This window comes from Hippopotamus amphibius, chromosome 6, assembly GCF_030028045.1.
Source record: "Hippopotamus amphibius kiboko isolate mHipAmp2 chromosome 6, mHipAmp2.hap2, whole genome shotgun sequence".
Classification (NCBI taxonomy): Eukaryota; Metazoa; Chordata; class Mammalia; order Artiodactyla; family Hippopotamidae; genus Hippopotamus; species Hippopotamus amphibius.
In genome coordinates, this window is record NC_080191.1 from 156051577 (window position 1) to 156068660 (window position 17084).

The window sequence follows — 17084 nt, forward strand, 5'->3', positions numbered from 1 at the left end:
GATGAGGTACAGTGGTTAGGTTCCCAAGTCAGTAGCTACAGGAGGGAAAAAGTCTGTCACAATTACCTTTGAAAATCACTTGAACTACTCCTAATTATAGTATACTGACTTTAGCATACACACTATACAGTAAACCTTATGGGCACTAAATTTTGAGAAACCACTTAAAGAAATAAAAAAGAATGTATATCTGCATACGTCTAAGCATTAAAGCCATTCTGGTTTTAACTCTAAAATCACTAATGGTGAACAGGGTATGGCTGGAGAACACAATTCCAGTGTTTAATGACTGTTAGTGTCCTTCCTTTCTTCTGCCCTTCGGCCTACCAGGAAATCTCCCACAGCAGCCGTTTTCATGTGGTTATGCCTGAGGCATAGGCACTGACTTATCCAGCCAGTACTTCGACGAAAGAAACTTTGTAATCTATTTGGGGTTCTCATCCTGACCCTGGCACTTACAAGCGCCTCGCTAAATAGGAGGATGAATTATTATTTACCACAGATCAGAGCTCGGGCCACTTCAATGCAATAACACCTCAAAAATTTTACACAGCAAATTTGCCGCACACATCACTACCTCAGAGCCGCACTCACTGCGTAGCTCCGGAAACGCTTGGCCCAATCCTTCGGGCCTCCGTAATCTCGCTGCATTTCGCGAGACCAAGGCTGAGCTCCGCAGCACCGCCGCTGCGGGCGGCCCCAGAACACTTCCGGGAGGCCACTTTGGGGAAGTGTCTGCATGTGTGCTTCCGTCGGCTTCCTGGCCGCTTCCTCAGCCTCCAGGACCACGGGGCTGAAGTAGTGGGCACCGAACGGGGGGCTGGCAGCCCACGGGTCGTTGGGCCCGGCAGTCTCTAGACATGGACCGGGATCTTCTGCGGCAGTCACTGAATTTCCACGGGCCGTCATTGCTCTCCCTGCTCCGGAGCGAACAGCAGGACAATCCGCACTTCCGGAGCCTTCTGGGGTCGGTGGCCGAGCCTACCCGGGGCCCGCCGCCCCAGCAGTCGTTGCAGGGCAGGTAATGGGACGGCGGCGCCGCTGCGAGACGGGGGAGGGGACGCAGCCCCGGGCTCCACTACCGCAGTCGGGCGGCTGAGTCCTGAAGGAGCGGAGCCGAGGCCATGACCACGGGAGGGCTGCGGCGCTAGTTCCGAGGGGAGCATGGAGGAGGGTGCCCGCTCCTGGTGTGAGAGCGGTGCGGGATGCGAGCTGAACTCTTTAAACGTGGTACTGCCCTACCAGAGGCGCGGATTCTTTAGCTAAAATCCCTTGGGCTTGTGTATCTGGAACAGTGTGGCTGTCTCTTTTTAAGTTTCCGCGCCCTCCACCTACAGACCGGCGAATGAGGGGATCCCTGGTTAAAACTCTTTTTCCGAGATTGTAAGGCCGAGAGCTTAGGATGGATCCGGTTGGGCTGTGAAAGCCGTGAACAGGAGCTTGGACGTACTAAAAGGTTTTGCAGGTAAACCAGTTTTCATAAATTTTGTTTCTTTTTAAGAAAAGAGAAAAGAGTTGACAACATTGAGATACAAAAATTCATTTCCAAAAAAGCGGATCTGCTTTTTGCACTCTCCTGGAAATCAAATACACCTACAACTTCTGAAGTTAATGAAGACAGTGAAGGTGAGTTTAATCTTAAAATCGTTTGATTGCGGTTTGGTTTAACAGCACTTCAGATGAAGCAGAACACAAAGCTATTGTTAGTAATTTTGTTAATTATATTTTCAGATCATTATGCAGTCATGCCACCTTTAGAGCAATTCATGGAGATACCTAGTGTGGACCGGAGAGAGCTGTTTTTTCGAGATATTGAGCGTGGTGATATAGTGATTGGAAGAATTAGTTCCATTCGGGAATTTGGGTTTTTCATGGTGTTGATTTGTTTAGGCAGTGGCATTATGAGAGATATATCCCACTTAGAAATCACAGTAAGTTCCTCACTTTTCAGTTATTTGAATGTTTCTGTTTTTGATAAAATGTCATCTCAATGCAAAAATTATGTCTTTCCACCCAGTTGTAATTAAGTATACCCTGCAGACATAGTTTTAAGAATTAAATAAGTATTAATTGGAGAAATGTAAAGCACCTTTTCCTTTTAAAAAGTTATTAGTAATAGAGTTGCTTACAGTTTCCGTCCTCATTTCTAGTTTTGGGGGGTTTTGGTCCCTTTGGGTGACAGGGGTGGGGTCCTTTTTTAAATACTCAAAGAGATATCAGTGGACATGGTGAGACTGGTTAGTAGCCTGGGGTTATTTCTTCTAGCTGAACATGTCTTTATTTAGTATTCAGCATTAGATACTTGCATGTGGATAATTTAGAAACAAATTCCTCTTATTTATTCCATATGTATTTACAATAATTAAATTAAGTGATTGGTACATTATAATAAGATACTTTGCCCAAGGTGAGTAGACCTAAATTGGAAATAATATGTCACTTTAAAAGGTTTGACATTTTCTGTCTATTAAGGCAGATGGAAAGGGAAGAAGAGAAGGTATCACAAACTGGATAACAGACCTAAACTTTGAAGAATTCACATTTCATTTTATTTGGAACTCCCCTACTTTCTGGACAAATTTTAGTTTTATACTTAACAAATACAAAATATCTTTTTGTTTCATCGTCCATACTTATATTCGCTTCCTAAAACTAATTGCAAATTTCATGAGATTTTAGTTTTTGACCTGAACCAGAAAACTTGCTTTATTATGTTGGGCACAGAAATTATTTAAATCCTTATTTAAATTTAGACCCTAGAGTGCTAGTTGTTTTTTAATGTTCCTGTCAACTATAAGCTGTTTATACTGAACAACTAGAATAAAAGAAGACAATTCTCACCAAAAAATAGAATGTATGGTGTTTTACAGTACTTCTCATTGCAGGCTCTATGTCCACTAAGAGATGTGCCTTCTCTCAGTAACCACGGGGATCCTTTATCATATTACCAAACTGGTGATATCATTCGAGGTGATCAGTTTCATTATATTAATGAAAAAGTAACAGTTGTCATATTTATGTTAGTTTGCATTGCCTTGTTAATCAACTTAATTTTCTTATTTTTTAAGCTGCAATCAAGGATATTGACAGATATCATGAAAAGCTTGCAGTATCTCTATATAGCTCATCTCTTCCACCACACCTATCTAGTATTAAATTAGGTGTAATTAGTTCCGAAGAACTTCCTTTGCACTACAGGTAATTTATCCACATTGTCTCAACAAGTTAATTGCAAAGCAATTTCTTTGCTACAAAATAGCAAATTTAGCCCAACTTCTAACAAGAAAGTAGAATTCTAATTTCTCTTATATCAGAATATGCTAATTTTATTTTTATAACCCTTAAATTTCTTCAAACTTGGTAAAAGGAACCAAATCATAATTACCACACCTTCAGGTACAAAAATGGTCTGCGTATTTAAATCCCATGTGATAATGTTATTTCCTTAGTGAAAATGGGACATGCTAATTGTGTTAATCATTTTCATATTTTTGTTGTGACTTTTTTTTTTTTTTTAAGGAGAAGCGTTGAACTAAATAGCAATTCTTTGGAATCCTATGAGAATGTCATGCAGAGTTCTTTGGGATTTGTTAATCCAGGAGTAGTAGAATTCCTTTTAGGAAAACTAGGAATAGATGAATCTAATCCACCATCTTTAATGAGAGGACTACAAAGGTATAGTAAATCATTATTACTCTATTAAGTGATGAGGTCAGTGGTGTTAAGGTCAAAAGCTGCATAACTGAAGAACATATTTGATTATCCTAAGCTTGGTGGCAGCAGTATGCTGAAGTTTGAATAAACTAGGTGATCCCTTCTCCTTCTGGAATGGAGTCTTTTATCAGTGATTGATGTGTGCCATGTGACCATGTACATGCAGAAAAAAATTATAAGATGCAGAGAAAGATGTATAAAATTTATAAAACTTTTGTGTATATGCTAAAGAAAAATACTGTTTAACGATAATAGTCATTCCTGAGAGTTCAAGAATTTTGCTTTGTAAATGGAATACAAATTTTTTGCATGGGATTCAGTTTTTATCTGTCAGGTAGAGGGAGATATAGTTACCCAAAAAAGTATTTACAGTTTGACTTTTATTTTCTTTAATAGCAAAAATTTCTCTGAAGATGATTTTGCTTCTGCATTAAGAAAGAAGCAGTCTGCATCTTGGGCTTTAAAATGGTATGACGACTTTGTCTTTCAACAATTGCATTAGTCTAAAAGGTTTGGTTAAGGCAAGAATGCTGTCATCTTTAAGACCAAATTTGTTTATAAATGAATTTAAATGATACCTTTTTGACATTAGCTTTTTTATACGTGTAAATGGTATTATGTTGTAAATTTTAAAGATTTAAGTTTGAGCCAATATTTTTAATTTTTTAAAAAAGGAATTAGTACGTTGATATCTGGATCTCATAAGTATTATGAAATTATCCAAAGACAGAATACTTCTTAGTTATATTGAGAATACTGAAGACTAAATATTAACCAAATTTGATGTGCTTTAAAATTTTATTCATGCTAACATTTTGTTTGGATATTCTGTGAAATATTTGTTATGTATGCTTTACAAATACCTTTTTAGTGTGAAGATTGGAGTTGATTATTTTAAGGTTGGACGCCATGTGGATGCTATGAATGAATACAATAAGGCTCTGGAAATAGACAAACAAAATGTGGAAGCTTTGGTAGCTCGTGGAGCATTGTAAGTGGATCATGGATTTTAAGGAATATTTACAAGATAAATGTGCATAAGATTTATGAATAGCTCACAAGATAAATTACTCTAATTTTCTCTGATAACTATAGATACGCAACAAAAGGAAGTCTGAACAAAGCAATAGAAGATTTTGAGCTTGCATTGGAAAACTGTCCAACTCACAGGAATGCAAGAAAATACCTCTGCCAGACACTTGTAGAAAGAGGAGGGCAGTAAGTGTCAGATATTTTTAATAGCAGAGATATATTTTTGTTGTGACTTTTTTCTTATTCAACCAACTCCTATAAAATCTTGAACTTAAGGAAATAGCATCTTTAACTCACTTAATTCAAATGCTCTAAGTTTCAATTTTAGTTGAAAGTGTCTTTTAAATATAGTTCTCTTTATGTTTTCTAGTCCTTTTTTCCTTCCTTATTACTTAGGTTCCTTACGATTGGAGGTATTTTAGTGTCTTGAGTTCACTGTTCTGAATATTTATTTTCATTGCATAGAAATATAAATGTAAAGGTATAAGAAATTAGTTAATATTCTTTTCCTGGACATACACTAGAAATTTTTGTTTAATAGAAATTTCTAATTCATTTCATTGTTTTAGTAATTATAATGCCAGAAATATAAACTGAGAACTCTGTAGTTAATTGTGAATAAGATTTCACTGTTGTATTCTGGTTATTGCTCTTCTTTGTTTCGTAAAATCCACAAACTTAGCTTAAATGAGGAGCAAAACATTACGAACAAACCCTATAACTTATGTTACTATCCTGACTACTGGCATACTGCTTGGCCATAGTAGTTGTATCATAAATATTTAATGACTAATAGACTAGTCTAATTTATAAAATACTTTGAAGAAACATAATTCTTTAAATATAAATAATTTGATAACAGCCTGCTTTAATAATTAAAGACCAATTATCCTTAATAGCATCTTTTTTGCTATTAATTTTTTAAATAGAATCATCCCTTTTCTGTTTCATGAATTTGCCTGATCATTCCAGTTTGTATGATCATTCCAGAACTCCATATAAATGAAATTTTGCAATGTTTGTTTTTAGCTGATATGAACATCTACTTGGACCCAAGAGATTGGAGCAGCTTTTTTTTTTCCTCACTAGGTACATAAACTAGTACTTAAATGTGGTTGTCTTATTTTTCACATATTGGTAGTTTTTAGCTCAGTGAATGGCAACACCATCTATTCCATCATCCAGGCCAAAAATGTTGATCGTATTTGACTGGTCCCTTACTCCCCTCATCCAGTCTGACAGAGTGATTCCATTGAAGCCACTGTTTTTTTTAATTTGTTTTACAGTATTACTTTTTCCTGCTTTCTAAAAACTGAAAATATTTTGTAAAATCCTTTCACTGCCCTGTATCTAAACTTTCTAATTCTCATTTTTCACAACATAAACTTGTGAGCATCATCTAGTAATTATCCTATCTATAGGCTGGTTATGATATACATGTATGCCTTGGTATTTCCAATTTTAGCAGTGAATTTTCTGGGAAAATTTTTCTGTAGAAAGGAAAATTCTTCATAAATTACTAGGAAAAGCCAGCCTGTATAATTCTGTGCTAAAGTTCAAGATCATACTGAATTTACAGAGAATATCAGTTGATCGTGTGTTTTCACATATTACACTAAAATGCTGGTGCTTGACCTACAGAATGGCTTTAGTTATCAGTAATGGATTCCTATTTGTTTTTTTGTTTATTCGTTTAATTGAGATATAATTGACACATAACTTTATATTAGTTTCAGGCTGTGTACAACATATGATTTGATATATGTATATATTGCGAAGTGTTGACCACAGTAAGTCTGGTTAACACCCATCATCACACAGTTACAATTTTTTTTTCTTGTGATGAGAACTTTAAGATATACTCTCTTTGCAACTTTCAAATACACAATATAGTATTAACTGTAATCACCCTGATGTATATAAACCATTCATCCATTTTGCCCACTCCCCACCTCCAGCAACCACCAATCTGTTCTTTGTATCTTTGAGTTCAGTTTTTCTGATTGTTTTATTTGGTTTTATATTGTCTTTTTACCCACAAAAACGGTAAAAGCACAATAGTTAAGTATTGTTCAATTTGGAAAATAATTAGCTAAACATGGTTTTTCCCTAATAAAGTCTCTCATATAAGCCTCTGCCCATATGCATATTTGAGGATTTCTAATTTTGACCCCCCAAAAGCTAAATTTTCCTTTCAAATTTAGGTTAGAAGAAGAAGAAAAGTTTTTAAATGCCGAAAGTTACTATAAGAAAGCTTTGGCTTTGGATGAAACTTTTAAAGATGCAGATGATGCTTTGCAGAAGCTTCATAAATATATGCAGGTGATTCTTTATTTCCTCTTAGAAATTTAGTGATATTTGAAATTAATGCCAAAACTTAACTTTCTTCTAGGGAAAACTATTCTAGATCACTTAATTAAGGCATTATGAAAATTTTTTTAGATACAGTTTTTCTTAATTGGGTTTGACATTGCTTCATAGTTTTGTTAATACTCAAAAGTAAAAATAGCCCTGTGAGAAAATTCCCATTGCCTAAATTTGGTATATGGTTTTGAGAACTGTCCTTGTAGTGAGCTTTCCTGGTGGTTACAGAATTCAGTATTGTTACTGTAATTGAGCTATTATAAAAACCTTTTTGAGAAATATTTTAAACTGTCTTTTCCTGTAATACTGATGATGATGTTTTCTCATGCATTTTCTTCTGAATTGGACCATTGCTGCTGTGTCTGTGACATCTGGTGCTGCTCATCCCCATCCTCAAACTGGAAAATGATTTCTTATATAATCATGCATCCAACTGGGCTGTGCTATTTTTTAAATGGTTTGTATTTGAACATGATGATTCCCCCCTCAATTCACCTTAATGGAATTTCTTTATTTGAATTTTATTTATAAAATTTGTGTCCTGTTTAAATTTTTAATGTTTTTTTAATAATTTTTCATGTATTTTATTTTTTCCCTTTCTTGCACTCTGGGTCATGGGTATCAATGCAATGGCTTCCCCTTTTTTCATGGAATACCAACTGCAATATGGTCCTCAATACTGTTCTGGCTGTTCCAATGATTAATGCCAAACACCTGTGTGGTTAATTTTTATATGTTAAAAATACTTGTTTAATGCTGGATATATGGTGATTTGGGTACATCACATTTGGTTTCTGGTTGGGGGGGGGGGGTTGGTCATTTGAAAACTGGGTTTTATATATACTGCTATTTTTAACGTGTGGTTTTTTCTGATATCTGGGTTCTAAAAGAAATCTTTGGAATTAAGAGAAAAACAAGCTGAAAAGGAAGAAAAGCAGAAAACAAAGAAAATAGAAACAAGTGCAGAAAAGTTGCGTAAGCTCTTAAAAGAGGAGAAAAGGTAAACTATAATATTCAGTATTTTTAAACTTAAAGCAAGTACTGAGTTGAACCAAAGTGCCACATGGGAGGTAAAGTAAGTAAAAAATAAAAGTGTTTCAAGACATAATCAATGATTCTTATCAAGTGTGTGAAACATAAATTTTTCTATAAAAGAGATAAAGCAAAGTGGAAGGGAAGGCTAGAATTCTGCCCCCCAGAAAACTTTAATCTCAGAATTAAAATATATAAATTATTTTAATTATCTGTATTTTAGGGAGAGATGTTTTAGAACTAGAGCAGTAATTCTCAGCTGGGAGCGGTTTTGTTCCCTGGAGCACATTTTTGGTTGTCATAACTGGTAGAGTGCTATTGGCATCTAGAGGGTACAGGTCAGGGGTGTTGCTAAACTTACTACAGTGATGTAGGACTCCCCCACCACCACCCTACCCTCCCAACAAAGACTTATTCTGCCAAAAATGTTAATAGTGCTGAGGTAGAAAAACTGTGAACCTAGAGGTAGCCAAATATAAAACTTCAGTTCTCTCCTTTATGTGTTCAGATGGTCTTAAATTTTTAAGGTAACGTTGGAAATGTCACTGTGTCTTTCAGAAATGATGGATTTGCTTACAGTGACAACTGTTTACACAGTATTTTTCCCAAAAGTCATGACTAATGGTAAAATTGGATCTTGTAGTAACTAAGATTATTATTATAATTCCTTATCTAAGCCACAACTTTTATGAAATCTTTAGGATAAAATAGAACTAAAATCTTTATGAATAATTAAACATTTTTATACTCAATATATCTGATGAGTTAACTACATTTTTTTAGGCTAAAGAAAAAAAGAAGAAAATCAACTTCTTCCTCTTCAAGTGTTTCTTCTGCTGATGAGTCAGTTTCTTCTTCATCATCCTCTTCCTCTTCTGGTCACAGAAGGCATAAGAAACATAAGAGGAACCGCTCAGAGTCTTCTCGAAGTTCCAAAAGGCATTCAGCTAAGGCATCCTCAAATCAGATAGATCAGAATAAGAAAGATGAGTGCTTCCCAGTTCCAGCCAATACTTCAGCATCTTTTCTTAATCAAAAACAAGAAGTGGAAAAACTACTGGAAAAGCAGGATAGGTTACCATATCAAAAGAAACAGGTAAAAGAAAAAGATAGATGCCCTCTCTCTTCATCTTCAGTTGAAATTCCGGATGATTTTGGAGGTAGGTCTGAAGATCCCAGAGATTTTTATAATAGCTATAAAACTCAGGCAGGTAGTAGCAAAACAGAAAAGCCATATAAATCAGAAAGACATTTTTCCAATAGAAGAGATTCCTCAGATTCCTTTCATAGGAATTCAGAGGACAAGGTAAAAATATATGGTTATAGAAGATTTGAAAAAGATACAGAAGGAAGAAAAGAGCACTATAGGAGGTGGGAGCCAGGTTCCATGAAATATTCCACTTCACCAGCAAGTTCAGACTACTCTTGGAAGTCAGTTGAAAAATACAAAAAATACACTCATTCTGGATCACGTGATTTCAGTAGACATGAGCAAAGATATCAGTTAAATAAAAATCAAGGAGAATGTGAAAGAGAGAGTAATTATGAGGAGGATGTTAAAACAGAGGTTCCAGAAGAGGGACAGTCAGAAAGTGGAGTTAAAAAAAATTTACCTCAAAATTTACTCAATATATTTAATCAGATAGCTGCATTTGAGAAAGAAAAAGGAAGTAAGCCAAAAAATTAATATGCTAAGGGGATTAGCACCATTACACTAAAGGCTCTAAATAAAAGGTTTGGGTCTTTTAGTAATAACAGTCCAGTGCAGAAATCTCTGCTCCTGCGGTTATTTTATTTGTAGAGATTACAGAAATCAAATACTTTTTGTAGCAATCCTCAAAGTATATTTGTTTCAGTTGTAGGTCTCCTTTTCATAGCTTCATGTGTTTGTTTATATACAGTTATTTCTTACTCTGATGACTTAAATTTCTTCATCTAAAGATAACTCAAAGTATTGTTTCTTGATTGTATTACGTGTGTGAGAATTCCCTGGGTCCACCTTATCCTGATGTTTGAGAGAGTATTAAATTTGTGCATTGAACACTTGGATCGTTTTTATCAAAAATTATTTCATTCTCTCCTCTGTTAAAAGCTCTTGACTTTTGAAAGAGATATATTTGAATGTTCCTTAAGTACCATTCTATATTCATTATTTGTTTAAATGTTAAGTTTTTTGCATAACTTCTATTTTAAAACAGTAGACAGATTATCTGTCTTGTCTAATTGACCTCTAAAGCCTGATTTAATTTAAATGGTTTATGTACCAGCTATTTAACAAGTACCTTAGGAATAAAGCCATGAAAGTTCAATAGGGGCCCATTTTGCTCATTTCTCTTTTTTCCCCCTTGCTAGCAGTATAGCCCTAAGAAGTTTCTTTAAGTATTGGCAAGACCCTAAGAAACTACATTCTAGGCAAAAATAGATCAGGATAGCAGAGTCCTTTCAGCAAAAACAGCTGTGGCAAATGAAGCACACTATAAACCTGGTCTTCCAGTAAGGGAAAGGAAGTTAGGAAACTGTCCTAGTATTGAAGATGTCCAGCTGGGAAGGCACTGGGCCTGTTTTTAAATAGCCTAGAGCTGGCCTGCATATCTGCTTTTCTTCCTTAATACCTCTCCCCTGATACCTCCTTTCTTAGAGTCTGAATAAATGACTAGGCTGACAGAGCATGGACTTAGAATAAATTTCAGCAACTAGAACTGAAGAAGGAAGGGACTTGGGTTGTAAGGATCCTCCCCAAATTATTGAAAACTGTATAGATAGGGTTAGAGATAGATATAAATAGGAGTCATAGGTGTTTATAATGGGCTTTAGAATCTTTCCAACTCATGATGACACTGATGAGTGGGTTGGAGGGTAGTGAGTATACATCTGCAAAGGTCTAAGTGACAGAGAATGACAGAGGGAGAAGACATTTAGTCCTTGTTCTGTCTTGCAGTCGTTGCCAACAGTAAAACACCAAAACTTATTGTAACTGGACGTGTACTATTTGTGACCTTCAGACTTCAGTGAATGGGAGCCTAATGAAAAAACTCTGGTATCATCCCTACATAGTCCTACGTAGTGGTGTTTTTAAAGAGTGGGAACTCTCTTGACATATACCTTGACCTTTAGGAATTGGTAGTATAGCTTCAGGATTTTACACACACTTTAATAAAATCTCTTTGAGCATCACTATTAACCAGTATTGTCATTTTCCAAAGCATCTTTGTGGCTTAATGTTACATTCAGGTACAGAAAATTAGGATAGTACCTTATACAACAGCCTGCCTGAATTTAGAAATTCCATCTTCTCCAGAGCTTCTTTCCTGGGACATAGTAAGCAGATTATATAAGACAATTTCTAAGGATATATTCAGGAAACTAATCACAGCAAAAAAAAAAAAATATTGGAGATTTACTTGTCAAGAATCCATAGTGGTATCTTCAGTTTTTTTTCCTGAACATCATTATGTCTATTGTTTGTACTTACCCAGGCTGTATCTTGGTTTCCATAAGTAGATGACTTTCTAACATAGCAGGTGAATGTAAGGATAACTCTCCAGATTTGGAGATAATGGGGTTGATCCCTTGTTTCACCATTTAACATTATTACACTCAAATTGGAACTATTACTTTATTTAAGAGTTAAATGTAGACTTGTATGCTGGCCTGAGAACCTAACCATTCTATAAATATTATGCTAGGCTTTGGTTGGTGGCTCAATAATAGGTAGAATTTATTGTGCAATTCCAATGTGTCAGGCCTTGTGCATTTTGTATATATTATCTAATTATTTCATTAAACTTTTGGTATAGGTAACTCTTACTGTCTCTATATTACAAATGAGGAAAAAAGCATACAGAAGTAACTTTCCCAAGGTCACAGAACTAATAAGGTACAATCCCTGCCTTCATAGAATACAATGTTTACTATTTCAACTTCCAAGTAATTTACAAAGTAAAATAGGGCAGAGAATGAGAACTTTGGTGAACATTTGAAGTGACCATAAGATTAATCAATTTTTAGATCTTATAAATCTCACTTACCAGAACAGTGTTTTACAAAAAAATCTTCAGCTTTTTATCCATCTTACTCTTTAGACTTGGCTATGCCTTTTGCTAGCTATTACTAAAAATGATAATAAAATACTCTTAACGATTAGGGGAACAGGTTTACTACCACTATTGTCTTTCAGAAGGAATTTTAAGTGCCAGTTCTAAACAATGACATAACAAAAATATCTGTCAACAAGTATTTTTTTCCAAGGTTTGAAGAAGACATTACTCATTTAAGTATATAGATGCTGATACATTTATTTAAAAACCAATTTTACAACATTATAGTCATACTTCACACTCTGTTCTGTGACTTCAAAGTGTTGGGCACATGTTCTGATAAAGTATTGACTGAAATAACTAATTCTTAATCTGGTAGTCTACCTTCACTGCAAGTTTATGAAATTGCTATTGCAAATCTAATGATGCCTAGCTTTCTTTAGATTGTTTGTTAAATCAAGGAAACCTTGAAAACACATTCTTCGTTGTATCTTGAGAGCAAAATCTTTGATGTGTTTGACTTCTTTCAAGATCAGAGTGGACTACTTCCTAGAAATGTAAGCTGCATTTTTATTGATATACATTGGTTCTCTTTCCTATCAATTATTTCGTTGGTGGGGGGAGGGGGAGAGGTTTTTTGGCTAAAAATTCTTTAATTATGCTAAAAGAAGAAACTAGCAGATTTCACCCTCCAAAATCTGGGAAATATGTTTCTTTTAATAAAGAAAACCTAATTTTAGGATCTTCTAGGATAAAAGAAAATTTTAATAGTTCTAAACTCTATGTAGTACAATGAATCTTTAGAAATTTCTTCCTGAAATATTCGGTTACATTAGAAGTGAGTGTAGTTTCATGGCTAGCATGAAATAATGAAGCATACTTTTTCTAATTTAACAAACATCAGAATAACAGTGAAAAACATCATATCCCTATGCTTGTATAATGCATATCCTTGTTAAGAATCTGTTCTTACTGCTTTCCCTCTATGTGAAAAGAATAGTAGGAAAAAAGCTAAGAAAAGTAAACATTTCTTTGGCTTATCTGGACCCAAATGGCTTGACTTCTTTTTTTTAAACAATTTTTATATTTTCCATTGGATAAAACTTTTGTTTGGTCATTTTGTATTTCTAACACTATTTCAGTAGGCCTGTATATCAGTATAAGGCACCCAAAAGCATAGAGTAGAATACACTATTTTAAAATTATGAGATTTTTGTTTTTGTGTTTACACCTTGTTCAAAAGAGATTAAAATGTTTACTTGCTGCTCTTTTTGCTTTTACCATTACTGGAGCCACTGCTCACACTAGTTGGTCTAGAAGTGCTGCCAATTAGTGAAGAAGCTGGGAAGGTCAGCTCTAATACTTTCACTGAAGTCTGAGAAGCAGAAGTACTTGTACTCTTAGATGACCTAGAATAAAACCAGAATAATTGTTAATTCAAATTTTTTTGTTTTAGTAGAAACCCCCCCCCTCATTAATGGCAAAAGATGCCATAATCCCACAAATAATTAAAGAGACCAAAACAGAGATACACTATTAATAGTGCTAATAATAAATTTTAAAAGCATGACCATTAATAATATCAAGAAATTAGTTTACACTATGGAGAACAGTATGGAGGTTCATTGCAAAACTAAAAATAGAGTTAGCATATGACCCAGCAATCCCACTGCTGGGCATATACCCAGAGAACACCATAATTCAAAAAGACACATGCACTCCAGTGTGCATTGCAGCACTATTTCCAATAGCCAGGACATGGAAGCAACCTAAATGTCCATCAACAGATGAATGTATAAAAAAGATGTGGTACATATATACAATGGAATATTACTCAGCTGTAAAAAGGAATGAAACGGACTTTTGTAGAGACATGGATGGACCTAAAGACTATCATAGAGTGAAGTGAGTCAGAGAGAAAAGCAAGTATTGTATATTAATACATATACGTGGAATATAGAAGAATGGTACAAATCAGCTGGTTTGCAAGGCAGAAATAGAGACATAGATGTAGAGAACAAACATATGGACACCAAGTGGGGAAAGCGGGGAGTGTGGGGGGGGGGGAGGATGAATTGGGAGACTGGTATTGCCATATATACATTACTAATAAGAAAAAAATACCAAATTGTACATTCTAAATATATGCAGCTTATTGTACATTAACTGTACCTCAATAAAAGTTCTTCCAAAAAAATTAATTTCAAAGGGAAAAGCTGTCAAACATGAAGTTTCAAACCAGTAAAAAAAATACTTAAATATATTTCTATCAATATATGAAAAATGTTTTCAACTATAACCAATTTAGAGATAGAATCATTAGGTATTAAAAGTTTGCAAAAGATGTTATTGGAATCAAGATGGCAGAGTAAGAGGATGTGTGCTCACTCCCTCTTGCAAGAGCACCAGAACTACAACTGACTGCTGAACAATCATTGACAGGAAAACACTGGAACTCACCAAAAAAAAAAAAAAAAAAAAAAAACACCCCACATCCAGAGACAAAGGAGAAGCTGCGATGAGATGGTAGGAGGGGAGCGATTGCATTAAAATCAAATTCCATAAATGCTGGGTGGGTGACTCACAAGCTGGAGAACAGTTATACTGCAGAAGTCCACCCACTGAAGTGAGCGTTCTGAACCCCACTTCAGGCTTCCTATTCTGGGGGTCCAGCAATGGGAGGAGGAATCCCCAGAGAATCAGACTTTGAAAGCCAGCAGGATTTGATTGCAGGATCTCCACAGGACTGGGGGAAATGGAGACTCCACTCTTGGAGGGAACACAAAAAACTGCTCACCAGGACCCAGGGGGAAGGAGCAGCGACCCCATAGGAGACTGAACAAGACCTAGCTGCTGGTGATCTACCAACCTGTTGGAGGGTTGTCTGCAGAGGTGGGGGGGCAGCTGTGACTCACCGGGGAGACAGGGGCACTGGTGGCAGGGGTTCTGGGAAGTGCTCACTGGCATGAGCCCTCCCAGAGTCCACCATTAGCCCCATCAAATAGCCTGTAAGCTCCAGTGCTGGGTAGCCTCAGGCCAAACATCCAACAAGGTAGGAACACAGCCCCACCCATTGGCAGACAAGCAAATTAAAGTGTCACTGAGCTCTGCCCACGCAGCCCAACCCACCATCAGTCCCATCAGGAAGCACCCACAAGCCGCCTAGATAGCTTCCTCCACAAGAGGGCAGACAGCAGAATCAAGCATTATCAGCAGTGTTTCGTCTTGTGTAACTGAAAACCACAGCCACAGGAAGATAGAAAAAATGAAAAGGCAAAAGACTTTGTACCAGATGAAGGGACAAGATAAAACCCCAGAAAAACAACTAAATGAAGAGGAGATATGCACCCTTAGAGAAAAAGAATTCAGGATAATGATGGTGAAGATGATCCAGGACTTTGAAAAAATACTGGATGCAAAGATTGAAAAGTCACAAGAAAAGTTTACCAAAGACCTAGAAGAATTAAAGAACAAACAGATCTGCAACACAGTAACTGAAATGAAAAATACACTAGAAGGAACCAATAACAGATTAACTGAGGCAGAAGGGCGAAAAAGAATAAAGAATGAAAAGAACTGAAGAGACCTCTGGAACAATGTTAAATGCACCAACATTCGTGTTATAGGGGTCCCAGAAGGAGAAGACAGACAGAAAGGACCCGAGAAAATATTGGAACATATTATAGTTGAAAACTTCCCTAACATGGGAAAGGAAATAGCCACCCAAGTCCAGGAAGTGCAGAGAGTCCCAGGCAGGATAAACCCAAGGAGAAACATGCCAAGACATAGCAGTCAAACTGACAGCAATTAAAGACAGAGAAAAGTTATTAAAAGCAACAAAGGAAAAACGACAAATAATATACAAGGGAACTCCCATAAGGTTAACAGCTGATTTCGCAGCAGAAACTCTGCAAGCCAGAAGGGAATGGCAGGATATATTTCAAGTGATGAAAGGGAAGAACCTATAACCAAGAATACTCTACCCAGCAAGGATCTCATTGAGATTCGACCTATAACCAAGAATACTCTACCCAGCAAGGATCTCATTGAGATTCGACGGAGAAATCAAAAGCTTTACAGACAAGCAACAGCTAAGAGAATTCAGCACCACCAAACCAGCCCTACAACAAATGCTAAAGGAACTTCTCTGAGCAGGAAACAGAAGAAAAGGACCTACAGAAACAAAAACAAAACAATTAAGAAAATGGTAATAGGAACATACGTATCAATAATTACCTTGAATGTAAATGGACTAAATGCACCAACCAAAAGACACAGACTGGCTGAATGGATACAAAAACAAGACCCATATGTATGCTGTCCACAAGAGACTCACTTCAGACCTAGGGACACATACAGACTGAAAGTGAGGGGATGGAAACAGATAATCCATGCAAATGGAAATCAAAAGAAAGCTGGAGTAGCGATAACTCATATCAGATAAAATAGACTTAAAAAATGTTACAAGAGACAAGAAAGGACACTACATAAAGATCGAGGGATCAACCCAAGAAGAAGAGATAACAATTATATATGCACCCAATACAGGAGCCCCTCAATACATAAGGCAAATGCTAACAACTATGAAAGAGGAAATCAACAGTAACACAATAATAGTGGGGGACTTTAACATCCTACTTACACCAATGGACAGATCATCCACACAGAAAATTAATATGGAAACACAAGCTTTAAATGACACAATAAATCAGCTTGATTTAATAGCTATCTATAGGACATTACATCCAAAACCAGCACATTACACGTTCTTCTCAAGTGCACATGTAACATTCTTCAGGATAGATCACATTGTGGGTCATAAATCAAGCCTTGGTAAATTCAAGAAAATTGAAATCGTATCAAGCATCTTTTCTGACCACAGCACTATGAGATTAGAAATAAGTT

At 36.0% G+C, this 17084-nt stretch overlaps 2 protein-coding genes across 3 annotated transcripts in view; one reads left to right on the forward strand and one right to left on the reverse strand.

The window, feature by feature from the left end:
• The first annotated feature begins 708 nt into the window (after positions 1-708).
• Positions 709-10451, forward strand: TTC14 (tetratricopeptide repeat domain 14). Of its 2 annotated transcripts, XM_057738802.1 has the most exons (12): positions 709-1021; positions 1502-1626; positions 1732-1931; positions 2886-2970; positions 3069-3198; positions 3520-3675; positions 4111-4182; positions 4586-4705; positions 4810-4932; positions 6951-7068; positions 8001-8110; positions 8926-10451. In XM_057738802.1, exons 1-12 carry the CDS (start codon positions 861-863, stop codon positions 9827-9829), a joined length of 2304 nt encoding a protein of 767 aa, XP_057594785.1. In that variant the 5' UTR covers positions 709-860; the 3' UTR covers positions 9830-10451. The 2 variants fall into 2 exon arrangements, 1 of the variants encoding a protein (XP_057594785.1); XR_009054302.1 differs by lacking the exon at positions 8926-10451 and having other exon boundaries at positions 6951-7567; positions 8001-8117.
• Positions 10452-13434: 2983 nt separating this feature from the next.
• CCDC39 (coiled-coil domain containing 39) overlaps positions 13435-17084 on the reverse strand; it is a 49438-nt gene continuing 45788 nt past the window's right edge. The window contains exon 20 of the mRNA XM_057738801.1: positions 13435-13588. Coding sequence (XP_057594784.1) covers positions 13435-13588 — 154 coding nt within the window. The remainder of the gene's footprint in view (positions 13589-17084) is intronic.